Raw genomic sequence first — 14,970 nt, 5'->3', positions numbered from 1 at the left:
TTTCCTTTGTGTGAAAAATGACATTTAACATTTATCTTCTATTAAATAGTAACATTTGATTATTAAAGAGAATATAGTTATTAAAAAAAAAAAAAAGGAAGAGGCGCCTGGGTGGTTCAGTCAGTTAAGCCTTTGACGCCTGATTTTGGCTTAGGTCATGATCTCAGGATAGTGAGATTGAGGCCCACGTCAGGCTCCACACTCAGCGGGGTCTGCTGGAGTTTCTCTCTCCTTCTCCCTCTCCCCCTGCCTCATGCGCCCAGTCTCTCTAAAAAAATAAAATAAAATAAGTTAAAAAAAAAAAAAAGAAAAAAGGAAGAAAAAATGTCTTGTAGTCCCACCATTCAAAGAACTTTTACTATTTCCTCTTTCTTCATTTAGGTATATTAGAATAATTTGAATAAAATTATTATTAGACACAAGATGGGATTGGGAGGGAGACAAACCATAAGTGACTCTTAATCTCACAAAACAAACTGAGGGTTGCTGGGGGGAGGGGGTTTGGGAGAAGGGGGTGGGATTATGGACATTGGGGAGGGTATGTGCTTTGGTGAGTGCTGTGAAGTGTGTAAACCTGGTGATTCACAGACCTGTACTCCTGGGGATAAAAATATATGTTTATAAAAAATAAAAAATTTAAAAAAATTATTATTAGAAATATTAATACTAAATTCTAATATTCTAATATTAAATTAATATTAGAATAAAATTATCTATCTTTTTTCACTTATTTCATCATCAGTAAACTATGTATCCACTTGTTTTCAAATCAGATTAATCCTAACTTTTCATTATTGCTAACACTTTGATCCTTGGAGTTAAAGCTTCATTCACATTTAAGTTTATTTCTACTAATAGATTATCAGAAGTCAGTCAAAAACATAAACCAAGAATAAAAACTTTCAAATTTTCCTAATGGACATTCATTTTACTAAGAAGTGTCTATTTCAAGACTTACATTTTACCAAGCTTGATAATTCTTCAAGGCAAGGTGATTTTATATCTTGAAAGGAATTGAAATTATTTATGGAAAAGTTAATGCATTACCTTGTTGGAGTCCGGATTCTTAATATAAGGTTCAGCGCCACTTGCAATGTTCCCCATCAGTACTTTTTCGATTTTGGCCACGAAAACAATTTCAGAATGTGGATTGCTTACAGAAAATATAGCCTATGTACGAGGAAAACAGCTAGTAAGAATCTAAGGAAGCATACTGAAGACATTAACAAAATTCCCATTTTTTTTTTTTAAGGGACAGCTTTAAGGGAATTTTTATTTCAGAAACTGATGTAATCTTTTGATGAGAACAATGAAACAAGCATTTTTGGTGCCATCACAAGTAAACAAAAGTGCAACCTGTTTTGGAAATTTCAGCCATTCCTCTGGAAAGCCTTTGATGTGAGGTTCTTCTGATTGTCTAGGAGTGACAGTGTCAATGTTTCCATTTTCCAAAGCCACGGAAGACCCTGAGAGCATCTGCCTGACAGCAGTGTGATTTAGATCCACATGAAAATCGGCAGAAATCTTCCTGTTGTCTCTGAGGTCATAAAGTGCCACACTCACAAAAAAAGGCTCAATCTGCAGGAAAAACAAAGAGCCAGTGGTTTTGATATAAAATCATTATACCTGCAGTTGTCCCATCAGTATCTTATTTAAGAAAGCAGTAGGCAAACTACATAATATTTTTCATATCATAATATATATCAAGTGGTAAGTGATCAGCAGTTTTAAAGAAATATTCTAAGACTACTCCTATGTCCTGATACTCATCAAACCTAATCTACCATGGGTCACTCCCACTAGAATCAACAACTCTGATGGCTACCAATGGTGGTTATCTAGTTCCATCATTCCTTCTCCCTTTATTCATTGGCATTCTACTGTAGTGATGAGCTTTCCCTTCTTATTTATTTATTTATACAAGTATAGACTTATGGACTACTACTATTTTATTCAACAGATTTAAATCTCTTACTATCATTATTTATAATAGTGCTCAAATTGTCCCAGCTTTGGCTAGAGGTAGCTCCTGTGTCTTTTTGGTGGATCCCCATAATTCTGGGGGACACTTCTTTATTCAACAAGATGTTCTATGCTCATCTTATACTTCCATTGCTCCAGTCATTTCTCCATAGAGCTCTGCTTCCTTTTTGTGAGGGTGACATTTAGAAACCAAGATCTCAGGGCTCATTAGCTCATTTTTACTGGGATGCAGAGACACATCTACAAACACATGCATACACATGCACGTGTCCCTACAAGTAACATTCACATCTACAATGATTGCTTTATCTCTACTTGTACATGAATCTTTATTAAAAACTCATCAGTTCATGTTGAAACTTATATTTCCAATTCAAATCCAAAGACTTCTTTTGAGCCTTTCCCCTATTCATATTTCATGTAACTCCTTCCTTTAATAGTGAAAGATTTGGCTCTTCTTATCATTGGCCTATTTCCTTATTTGTTCAATCAATTTACTTACTGGTTCAAAGTAATCAGTCTCCCAATCACAGCTGCCTCCTCTAATTGCCTGCTCTGTACCACTCTGCCAAATGTCCCAGATCCTGGCAAGACCATGTGCAAGGATTCTGTGCCTTCACATGGCTTTCTGCCCCTTATCATATGGAGTTCTTGTATGCTCCAAGGCTCTGTGTGACTGCCCCTCCACCTCTCACTGCCATGCTAAGAAGAGAAGGGAAGATGCGAAATAAAGACAAAATGGGAAGAGAATGGAAGATGGAAAGCAGAGGGAAGTTTCTTGGTTGAGTTTTTCTTTTTTAAAGATTTTATTTATTTATTTGAGAGAATGAGAGAAAGTGCACATGGAAGCCGTGGAGGGGAGGAGCAGAGGGAGAGGGAGAAGCCAACTCACAGCTGATCAGGTAGCCAGCTGAGCATGTAGCTTCCCAGTTAGCATGGGGGTGGGGGGCTTAATCCCAGGACATCCGGTAAAAATGTGATGAGAAGGGACATCTATGATTGGTTGAATGACATGTGCAAAGCCATAAATTCATGAAAGAACATAAAGAACACGAAAGGATGAATTTGTAGGAGATGCATTCGAGGAATATTAAGGAGATACAATCAAAGGATGCAGAAGTCCACTGGGTGTCCTGGTTGGCTGGAGAGAGGTGTTCACAGGGGCACACATGAATAAAAGAAAAGTCCTAGGTTTGAGTACATAACAAACTAAGTGGATGTCAATGTCATTCACTAATATATACGACAAACGTACAGAGGTGAGTGCTGGATGGTACGTACAGAGTCATCTACAGGTCATTCCAATCACAGTTGAGTTTTGAGCTCAGCCAAGGAAACTGGGCTTGACAGTTTTGTATGTGGGCTCTTGTCTAGCCATGAGATAAAGGGAAGAGAATCAGAATGACATCCTGGGAAATATCAGCATGCAAAGGATTGAGATGGAGAAGAGAAAGCAGTTTATTAAAGAGACTGGGGAGTAGAAGGGGAGATTTAAAGAGAGAAAACAGCAATTTTCATATAGGCAGAGTATCATAGAAATCAAAGAAAGATTCAAGAAAGAAGGGATTTTCAACTAGACAACCATCAAATGCAACAGAAATTAAGTGAAACAAGGACTGAAGTAAATATATGCACATGTAATTAAATACATATCATGCATATGTACATATACACACATATAATTATAAACATGCAAATAGATTTAATTGTGCATAATTAACTATGGGCTTCTAAAAATGGAATATACTTACGAAAAACATTTTTACTTTTGCTTATGCTACTTAATTTTGAATGGATGCCTACCAGCAGGTGTTCTGTGGACAAGCAGGTTACATACAAAAATCACATTATGTTCATCACTGTACAGACTCATGCTGCGGATTGTACTGAATGTTTAATAGGTATCTCATATGCTTCAAAACACAGTAAGATGGCTAGCTTATTACAGGGCTATTAGTGTAATTCCTTAGTATTAGCAGTACTTGCCAGGTCCCTTACTATTAGAAACAGAACTACACATATAAAATGAAATTCAATAAATTATTAAAAAATAAGCTAATTAAAAAGTAAAAGTTTTATATTTTACCATTTTAATTTAGGTGAGAAAAATTTTTGGTTTGTAATAGTGGTCATCTACCAAGAGTTGAAAATGCAAAAATTACATGAAAATAACTCAGGTAGGAGCTCCAAAACACATTGAAGGTCAAAGGAAAAAAAAAAAAACTATTATTTTTCATGAATTGGGGCATTTTGATTTTCATTTCTGCTTGGTGAATGGAAATAAATTACCCACTTTGATAATCCATAAGAAATTAAAGCTCATACGGAGATTCATTTATTTCTTCCAATCCATCTTTTCAACTTAAATGTCAAATCTTACTTTTTGAATCACTGGCTTTTCAATAAGGATTTGTTTAATCAGACACTTGAAAGCCTAACAAATTAAGTCATAGGCTTCTTATGTTTAGAATTCTGTATTTTCTTAAAAGAATGAAGGACATAAAATTTTAAAGTAACTCTGCTGGGAAGCAAGTTTATTTGTTCAGATTTTTGGAATCAATTGCTATTTGCAAAGAAATATTTTATACTAGAAACCATCAACTTGGATTTGGTTTTCAACGGACTGACTAAAAGATTACATGCTGTCAAATATTGTTTCCTCATCATGGAAAAGTTCTTTGAGGGAGTCTTTTCAGAAACTCATTCATTAATTACAGGAGCTGGTTCTTCGGTTAACCTTCGATTAACTTAAAAATACGCTCACAGAATTAAAAATGATGAGTTTAAAAACAGTTACATTAACAAAAGAATGTCACTGAATAATATACAGAAATGTTTAAAGACAATGCCATTACATAAAAAATTACTGTGGAGTTTAGGTGAGGCTATTTTGTTAGTTTTTTGAATTATTGTTTATAAGCACGATGAAATTATTTTTTTACCAAGCCATTTTCTAATTTTTTAAACATTTGTATCAACTTTAAAATAAATGAAAAACAATATGGGCATTCAAACCATCTCAAATCAACTTGTCCCTTTGGATTTAAAGACATAAAAGGTTATTCTGATGCGGGTTCTGAACTAGGGCATGTTCTTGTGCCTGGCAAGACTGGCCCAAATACAAACATTACACTTCTGTATATGAGTTCTAGTATAGGGAAAGGAATCCATATGGAAGGAGTCATTTGCCCATGCTGGAAAGAAACACGCATTATCTTCAAGTTTCACTTTCTAAACTGGATTTTTTAATCACACTTAAGATTGTGCCTTGTTAAAAGCAAACAAACAAACACCAAAAACCCCAAACCGAAGAACATTTATTTTTATTTAACAAGATGGTTAAATGCCAGTAGGAATTGGGTTATGTTTTCTTGATATTTCCAAGTAGTTTCAAGAAACAAGTTTCTAGTCTTTCTATTTTTTTTTTTTAATTTTAATCCTGAATGAAAGTATGTTTTGATCCTCCTTCTAACCCTTTCATTCCATGGAAATTTCTCCACCATAGTCCTTGGCATCCTCCATGTGGTCACAACTGCGGGGCTCTTCTCTGGCTTGCTGTCACTCTCAGGTCCTTAGCCCATTCCACACGGGTGACACTTTCTCCCTTGGCATTAGGACCCACTCTTCTGGTTTATTTCTATTTCAATGGCCGTTTCTTCTTAGGCCTCTTTGGTCATTCCTCTATTCATCTGTTAAATATTTGTTTCTGGCCCTTTTTCTATGCACACAGAAATCCTCAAATATGTCCCTCCAGGTCACTGACTTCTAAGTTTATGTCTCATTCATGGCCACTCCCTTGCACTCTAAACTTGTTTTTGAATCTGCCCAATGTACATCTCTACTGGATATCCAGCCTCACATGCCCACAATGGAATTCTTGGCCAATATCCCCCAAATCTGTCTTCATCTAGTTCTGTCTTCTTAGAAAATGGCACCATCATGCATAGAAGTGTTCACGGCAAAAGCCAGAGACTCATCCTTTCCCTTTATCCTTATATCCAATGGATTAGAGAAACCTGTTGATTCAGTTTATGCGACATCAGTCAAACCCGTCCATTTCTCTCCTTCTTTCTTGCAGTCCTAGTCTAAAGCATTCAGTGAACTATGGTGATAGCCTCCTATCTACTCTCCCTAGTCAACTCGTATTTCCTCCAATCCATTTTTTTTTTTTCCTGATGGGATCTTAAAAAAAAAAAGCCAAACAAACAGAAATTGAACCACACCATTTGAAAGTATTTTAAATCACTCTAGCCTCCACTCAGGATAAATCCAAATTCTTCACTGCAGCCTGTACCTCACATTATTTGACTTGGTACTGTTCCTCCCATATTGTCCTGGTCTACTCTTCTCCTCAGTACATGCTTCGTGTTCCTAGAACTTGCTAAGACTTAGTGGTTTCAGGGTATTCCCACTTACTCTTTCTTCTACTTTGAATATTTTTCCTTGACCTGTACCCTTTATCCTTCTCACCCTTTACGTCTCTGTTCAACTATCACCTCCTGAGAGAGGCCTCCTATGACCACCCCACCCAGAAGAATTTGTCTCCCCATTCCCCTGTATTGCATCTGTCATACTGATTCATTTTAAGGAACTGTGAACAAGATGTGATTATTGGGTAAATTTACTTGTCCTTTTTTTTTTTTTTTTTTTAATATACTGTTTGTTCTTTCCAAAAAGAATTGATCTTCAAGAGGGCAGAGGGTTTGTTATTTTGTTCCCTGCTGTTCCCCAGTCTCTTGAATAAGTCTGTCTCCCAGGAGGTATACTGATTAAGTATTGGCTGAGAAATAAATAAATGTGACCTCCAGAATGATCACATTTATCCAAAAACCTAGTGCACAATTACAGTTATAAAATAGGAGGAAGTTTCATTCTGGGGCAAGATTCTTACTGGTGACACCTTTCGATTTTATCTCATTTATCAACAAGATTCTCACAAGGAACACTCAAAATAGTATTCACAAATTTCAAAGCCATTTCCCACATATTGAAATAACAATTAATACGCAATCACTGTTTTCTGTCCACCAAGTATTATTTAAGTTCTTTCCACATGTTATTTCATTTAATTCTCACAATAATCATCCGAAATAGTTACTGCTATCTTATTTACAGAAGACAAGGGTTAGGGCAAGCCACTTGCCCAGCATGGCAGAACTCATCAGGGAGAAGGTCGGCCATTCTGACCCCAAAGAGGCACAGGTCCCTTGGTTCTCCTCATTAAATCTGAGGTCCATAGCTTTTCCCGCTAACACAGGGTAAAGAAAGCTCAGAGGATTCGTGTGTTGCCTGTAGACCCAAGGGCAGCAGGTATGAAAGTTTCCTGGAAGAGTTTATCCCCCCTGCCAGCCACTCACAGTCACAACTAACAAGCATCCTACATATAGAGATGTGTGTGGGATTGCATGTACTCAATAAGCAGAGAAAACTTGTATCTGTTCTGTCTTCTAAAAGCAAATATGGCTCATATCATGGATCTAGAAATAAATTTTCTTCTTTAAGGTGAAAGATGATAATTAAAGGATGATTCATGAAAAATTAAAATGGAAAGCATTACAAAATAATGAAAGGGAACATGCCAATAAATAACACTGATTATTATTGATAGTAGGATTAGGTGCGATTTTTATTTTCTTCTTTTTTTAAAAAAAGATTTATGTATTTGAGGGGTTCCTGGGTGGCTCAGTGGGTTAGGCCACTGCCTTCAGCTCAGGTCATGATCTCAGGGTCCTGGGATAGAGTCCCGCATCAGGCTCTCTGCTCAGCAGGGAGCTGCTTTCCTCTCTCTCTCTCTCTCTCTCTCTGCCTGCCTCTCTGCCTACGTGTGATCACTCTCTGTCAAATAAATAAATAAAATCTTTAAAAAAAAAAAGCCATCTCAAGTACAAATAATATCATAGGAAACTGTGAACCACTGCATGATTTAATTGAAAGGACCCTAAAATGAAATCCCTTTGATGCTTCTTCTTTAAAGCAAAAAGAACGTTTTATGGGAATATTTTCACAACTCCACTTCAGAATTTGTGCACTTTCCTGATGTGGAAAATACTGTCACTCATACTCCTTCAGAGAACAGAGGGTATGAACTCAGTGCCTGGAATTATCAGCAACAGAAAAGATTTTGGGCACAGTGGGTGTGATGTTGGCTGATCCTTATAGGATGTAACAGGAGGAAACTTACATTCGTGATCGGATCATTCTCATTCTCCGTAACACATCCCTGAAGATTTAAGTTGAGAGCTTTACAAATGATCATGATTCTCTTGGCAGCTTTTTCTTCAAACGGTTTGATCACAGAGTCAGGTTCTAAAAGGTCTTTTTTCTGAAGTTTCAAGGTCTGAAAGAAAATGTTGAAGGTCTTTCTCAACGAACACCCATCACAGAAAATAAAAGAATTCTTAATCATAACACACACGTGTGTGGATCAAGTTCACATCTGCTTAGAAAGAATTCTGACTTACATCTATATCTGGATCCAGCGAGAACAGATTTAGCCTCTCCATATTTCGAGTTGTTTTGACAGTCTCTTCAGTTTCTGTGAGGTACTACGGAGAAAACTGTGTTAGCTCTTGGTAGCTAAGTATCCAGATACTTACAGCTCGGCCCCATCCACATGGGCAAGAAATTGTTCCTTATTATTACACTGTTTTAATATCCTCCATCAACACTCAGCAAATCTTATCAAAACATGCTTTTAAGTGTTGTTTGTCTTAGTCTAAATCTTAAAATACAGCATTTCCATCTTTTTCACGAAAGCAATAACTAATAAGTAATTCAAATTTATTTGCATAGCAAAATGTCAGCTTTATTACTTTTGCGAAGTCTGGGTGTAGGCTGTTTTCTGAAGACTCTGTTTCCTCTGGCGTGCATTCACAAGTTATAGAATTATCCAGCGAATCTTGAAAAGATACACCAAGAGAAGTTACCAAGTAATACTTATTCATCATACATTACTCTAGGCTGTGACATATCAAAACTGCATGCGGGGTGAATATTAGTGAGCAGATGCCTTCATTGTACCTTGGCTGTAGGACTCTATACACTTATAAGATCTGGACCTGGAAATCAGACCTCCTGATGGTCATTTTGGGATTCTTTCCATGACACCATCCTGAGCCCATAAGAACTCTTGATCCTTCTAATACTACCTTTATACCTGGGGTTGTCATGGCTTACCTCATCAATGCATACTGAAATGTTTTATACGTGTATACATTTTTGATAATTCTGATTCTCAGGCCATCAATGTCAAACTTGCATTCTAGCTTTGGTTAGTTAAACTCTCTAAAATTCTGTAAACATTGATATTCTTGTTGGTCATTACTAAGTAAATCATGAATGTAGAACACCCACCACAGTATATAGTAGTTGCGTTAAAGTCAACCTCAGTTTTCTTCCTCATGACCCCATGCCTCTTTCATATGATATTTAGACTACTAGAATTTAGAGACTCTGGTTTCTAACATCCCACAGTGCTGGGCAAAAGGACTTAAAATAGTTTTCCTTTGGGAGGAGCGACCAACTCTGAAGGTAAATTTGTCTTTCATAGGTCACATGTCTACGACGCAGGGAGAGACCTGTTTTTCTACCTTTCTCATCCCCTGTCCTTTCCTCTCTCTTGCTCTCTTTTCTTTGCGTAGAATGAATTAGAATCTTAAGATGTAATAAGGATGGGAAAAAGAAAAGTTTTTTTTTTATCTTATAAAGATCTTGAGTACTGTGCAAACTTTATGGAACTGTCACATATAAGCTGATCTCAGTATGGTCAAAAAGCATTCATGAAAGATATCTTTCTTCCTTTTTTTAAAAATATCTTTCAACTAAAAGGATGTAATATAAATTTGTCTTTATATAATATCATCTTAGTTAATTCAATCCAGTTAAATTAAATGCTATGAAACACAACTACCCCATCTACATGAACCTCCCATCACACTTGGGTACATTTTAATACTACTGACAAATGACTTCTATCCTCAAATCATTGCCAGTAAACTCAAAATCATACCTGTGTGTGGTGACCCTCACTATTCACTAAAAGTCAAGATTTAGGTGTGATTTTCTGGAGCAAATAGCTCAGGGATGGATAAGCAGGACCTGACAACTACCACAGTTACTAGCAGTTTAAATGAACGCAGATGCATGGGTCACACTTTACAAAGGAAGGGAAGTGGAAGTGGAGGCATCTGCTCTCACCCAGCCCCAGTTCTGCAAGCTCTGTGCTTCTCCTCCCCTGAGAGGGCCCCTCGGGACTGATTTGCAGGATGCGGTTCAGGGTGTGGATCCATTCATCCATATCTGACTCTGTTTCCGCCGCCAGCACAAAATAGGTTAGGTCATTCATTTTCAATTCAAAGGCATATTTTCTTAATCTGTTATTCTGTGGTATAAAAAGAAAGAAAGAAAGAAAAAACACAAGATAATAAGTCTTAGAGAGTGAAAGACCTTTTTTTATGGGGTCACGCTTCCAAAGCGTTTCCAGGCAGGAGAGTAACATAAAGATCAAGTGAAAAATTTGGCTAGGTATGAATTGTTTTGTTTGTTATTTTTCACGGTTTTTTATACAGATAGATATTTTATTTAGGTTTTTGTTGATTGGATGAGCATGGTGCTTCAAAATTTCTTCTTCCGGTACCTGTGGGAATATACTCTAAACTTCAGATGGTTGATTTGAGTTTCTACCTTCACTTCTTCATTCCTGTGTTCTGTCCACTACTCACTCCATTTGGGCTTCTGGCCCTGTCATACCCCATGACAGCACTTGTCATGGTCATTAACAAATTCTATGCTGCTATATTATCCAAGGGACATTCCTTTCTTTGCATCTTCCTGACTTTTCAGTTGAATTAACATGGTGGCCAATTGCTCCTTCTTGAAATCCGTCTGTGTCTGGTTTTCATGACCACACTCAATTCTGGTTTTCTTTCTTTTTCACTGGCCACCACTTTCGGTCATCTCTACTGGCTCTTCCTTAACTTGGTGACATTTAATTCTGACTTTGGCTTTGCCTCAGACTCCTTTTCTCTCTCATCTGGTCCAATGGCTTTAAAAGACATGACATCCACGTGACAGGGCACTCCATTTCCTTCTGTGGCTCTGGCTTTTCCATCAATCTCCAGATTTTTCTCCAACCTCACATCTCTACTTTGCCTTTGGTGATGAACCCATGAGGCTTTGCTCTAGTTCCTGAATGTGCTCCTGTCACAAGCTGTGTTGCTGTCACAAGGCCCGAAGCAGCCCCTCCCCTATGCGTATGCTTGCACACAATCAGCACCATGTTTGCCCCTCATCTACTCAGGGTAATCGTAGTCACTCTACGGATCTCAAATGAAGTTATACTTCCTCAAGTAAACCTTCCCACATTCCTCTGTTAGGACAAGGTTCTTGTCTTCCAGGGCACTTAGTCCAATTTGGAATGATATACTAACTCATTTTCATTTGTCTGTTTTGACCAACATGTGTTTCCCTCATGGCTGCATGTAGGAGGGCAGGGCCGGTTCTGCTCACCATTATACCCTGTGCTATTGTAGAGGAGGGTTCAGGACCAAGTGGGCTCAAAATAGTCACCTTTTATAATGGAATAGGATTGGTTCCTCTTCTTGGGGAACTGACATTTGTAGGGAACAGTGAATGAAAGGAATAAACAAACTGGAAAACAGAGATCTGTGCTGTTCAGAGAATGAAAATGGGCTAAGGGGTTGAGTAGCTACTTCAGACTTCTGAGTAGCTACTTCTTCCCTGGAAGGGGCATCCAAGTTGAAATCTGCCAAAAGAGTCAACTGTTCCAACGGGAGAAGCCCACTGAGAGTGGAGGGAATACAGGAGCAAATTACAAGAGCACTTTCCTAGTCCATTTCTAATTCACTTTCAGGTAATTCTGATACAGGTAATGATCTCTTACCCATACTGCTAGGAAACCATTAGGGCACCCACAATTTTAACTGAGTGAAGGCTACATAACCAAGTAAAATATAAACAGGAGACGAATAGTAAGATGAGAGTATTGCCATACTGTGAGATTATGGCTAAATATCAAAGTAAAAAATTCTTTTTGATAATTCTTGGTGGCAAGAAAAAAACAATTTTTAATAACCTTCTGTTAATATCTTCTTTGCAATGTTCTCAGAGACTATCCTAAAATAACTTGTTCCCTTCCACTTCCACAGTATCATGATTACTACCACAAATATGACACTTACTAAACACTGGTCATCTAGATGCCAGGTACCATGCTGGGCATTCACAGCCATTATTCCACTTAGTCCTGTAACAACTCTGTGAGACAAATTGTATTATTCCATTTAACATAGAATGATATGGAGACTTGGGGAGATAAATTAAAATGTGTTTGGGATTCTGCAGGTAACAAGTGGCAGAGAAGGGAAATGACCTCTATGTACTCTAATACCTACTGAGGTTACCCAGGAGCCAAGATGCTATTCTCCTTCCCTGCCCCCTCCTTGGCAAACCAAGGGCATACCAAACGGTCATGGCCTGGGATGTCATAGATTCTCTACATGCTGAGAACAGACAGGAGGAACACATATGGCTCAAGAAAATATAAAATTCAGGCCCCGAAGGAGAAAGAATTAGCTTAAAAAGTAGCAGTGATTCTCACTGTAAAACTTCATAGTTTAAGTGCCACTTTCTAGATTCTTTCAAGGACAAACTCTTGGCTTCAGCTCATGCTTTTCTGTATTATCTTCAAGTATTATTATCTCTTTGCCTTGTAATGACTCACTTGCTGGCTGGCTCTTTTAATAGTCTGTGAGCTGGAGAAGGGCAGAGGCTGGCTGGTTACCCTCAGTGCTCAGTGCTGTGATAGCATTCATTCATAAAGTGCTGTCTATCAGGTTCATGGGTTGTGCTGGACAAAAACAGACAGTCTCTACCCTGCCAGAACAGGGGAGACAACCAGTGAATTACACAAATGTGAAATTGGAAGATCTGTGAATGTGTTGAAGATGAGGTATAAAATGAAGGTATAAAAATTCTTCTTGAGAACAGGAATCCTATTGCAACATGAGAATACTGCTATTCTCCTAGGACCCTCTGGGTTCTGTAAGAGCAGAAGACAGGCTGACTTTGACTGATAAAAGGCCAGAGATGCATTTTTAGATCATTTTGGTTGTAGTGTAAACACAGTGGAGGTTGCCAGAAAGACAGTTATGGCCCTAGAGTTTAGTGTGCAAAAGCAAACATTTAGACAGCTTCTTTCAGAATGCCAATTCTTAGAAGCTACGGTCTTCGCAGGTGGTGTGGGCAGACTCCCTCCGCACACCCTGCCACACGTGTCTGGAGTTCTGATGAAGGAAGTCCATAAAGCTATGTGCATTCTGCACCCACACAGAAGGTCTAAGGGCAAAGACAACTTGGCTGAGAGCAAGTATAAAAGAAGACACAGTTTTCCTTTACAAAACAACAAGAAGAGAAAGAAGTCAGAATGCTCAGAGTTCAGGACATGGCTTTGGCTAGAATATTGCTAAGTACAGCAAAATGCAAGCAAATCTCAGTGTTGTCTTGAAAACAAACACATGAAAGAATCTGCTTAATTAATCTCATGCTGTAAGTAATGTGGACAGGGAGATGCAAAGCTATGTAAAAACGTTTACATTAATTATATTAATTAAAATGGATTGAGTTGCAACCTGCTTTCAAATGCAGATGACAAGGAACTAAAAGAATTCTAGATAGAAAACATGACAAAACGTGGACAGAACTTGATTTTCTAAATGGCATTCTGTATTTCAAAAAAATTGATTATGGTTGCCTACTTCAGCAATATTTTAAAAAATATTTTGGGGGCGCCTGGGTGGCTCAGTGGGTTAAAGCCTCTGCTTTCGGCTCAGGTCATGATCCCAGGGTCCTGGGATCGAGCCCCGCATTGGGCTCTCTGCTCAACAGGGAGCCTGCTTCCTCCTCTCTCTCTGCCTGCCTCTCTGCCTACTTGTGATCTCTGTCTGTCAAATAAATAAATAAAATCTTAAAAAAAATATTTTGTAAAAATTTGAGCAAAGTCTAACAAGCCCTTGTTTTTCTTCTTCTTCCTTTCTTCTTCTTCTTCTTCTTTTTTTTTTTTTTTTAAGATTTTACTTATTTATTTGACAGAGGGAGAGATCACAAGTAGCAGAGAGGCAGGCAGAGAGAGAGAGGTGGAAGCAGGCTCCCCACTGAGCAGAGAGCCTGATCGAGTGGGGCTCGATCCCAGGACCCTGGGATCATGACCTGAGCTGAAGGCAGAGGCTTAACCCACTGAACCACCCAGGCGCCCCAAGCCCTTGTTTTTCAAAAAGAGATTTTTATTAGTGAAATAAATATTCCATTTGCAGCTGCTCATAACCCAAATCATCTTTTTCTATTTAGGGCAAAATCGAACTACTTACTTGCAATGTAGAGGAGTTTATGCTGGGGAAGATTATGATGCCCTAAGTGGTTTCTTATCTCACTCTCTGTGATCTCTAAGATAATGGCATACAAAATAACAAAAAAGAATGGACAAAAATAGAAAATCCTTGAGACAGTTTAATAATCTCAAAATGCAACTGTTACGTCATTACAGCGGTAATCCAGAAATACTCACGTTCTTTTTGTTCTTCCCCCAGTTTTCCTGTATCCCTGAAAACAGTGTCCTTTGTGGTAGATGCAACTACTTTGTGTACTCAAGCCCACCACAGTCCATCTACACAGCTTTGATAAAGAACAGGAAACTGGGGCGCTTGGGTGGCTCAGTGGGTGAAAGCCTCTGTCTTCAGCTCAGATCATGATCGTGGGGTCCTAGGATTGAGTCCCGCATCGGGCTCTCTGCTCAGCAGGTAGCCTGCTTCCCCCTCTGTCTCTCTGCCTGCCTCTCTGCCTACTTGTGATCTCTGTCAACTAAATAAAATCTTTAAAGGAAAAAAAAAAAAAAAGAACAGGAAACTGCGAATATGCCCTAACACGCTCTGATGTGTCTCATGAGTGGTAGCACACTGTTTCTGCAATATTCAT

At 38.3% G+C, this 14,970-nt stretch overlaps 1 protein-coding gene across 11 annotated transcripts in view; it reads right to left on the bottom strand.

Moving 5' to 3' along the window:
- Positions 1-14,970, bottom strand: part of DOCK10 (dedicator of cytokinesis 10) — a 263,031-nt gene that overhangs the window by 86,321 nt on the left and 161,740 nt on the right. For all 11 annotated transcript variants that reach the window (XM_059167885.1, XM_059167886.1, XM_059167888.1 and 8 more), the window contains exons 8-13: positions 10,180-10,363; positions 8,796-8,881; positions 8,445-8,528; positions 8,165-8,320; positions 1,357-1,578; positions 1,048-1,170 (exon numbers count right to left, since the gene is read on the bottom strand). In XM_059167885.1, the coding sequence (XP_059023868.1) occupies positions 1,048-1,170; positions 1,357-1,578; positions 8,165-8,320; positions 8,445-8,528; positions 8,796-8,881; positions 10,180-10,363 (855 nt within the window). The remainder of the gene's footprint in view (positions 1-1,047; positions 1,171-1,356; positions 1,579-8,164; positions 8,321-8,444; positions 8,529-8,795; positions 8,882-10,179; positions 10,364-14,970) is intronic.

This window comes from Mustela lutreola, chromosome 3 (assembly GCF_030435805.1).
Source record: "Mustela lutreola isolate mMusLut2 chromosome 3, mMusLut2.pri, whole genome shotgun sequence".
In the NCBI taxonomy this organism is placed as follows: Eukaryota; Metazoa; Chordata; class Mammalia; order Carnivora; family Mustelidae; genus Mustela; species Mustela lutreola.
Note: the sequence above shows the minus strand (reverse complement) of the source record. Positions and strands in the feature narration are given on the sequence as shown.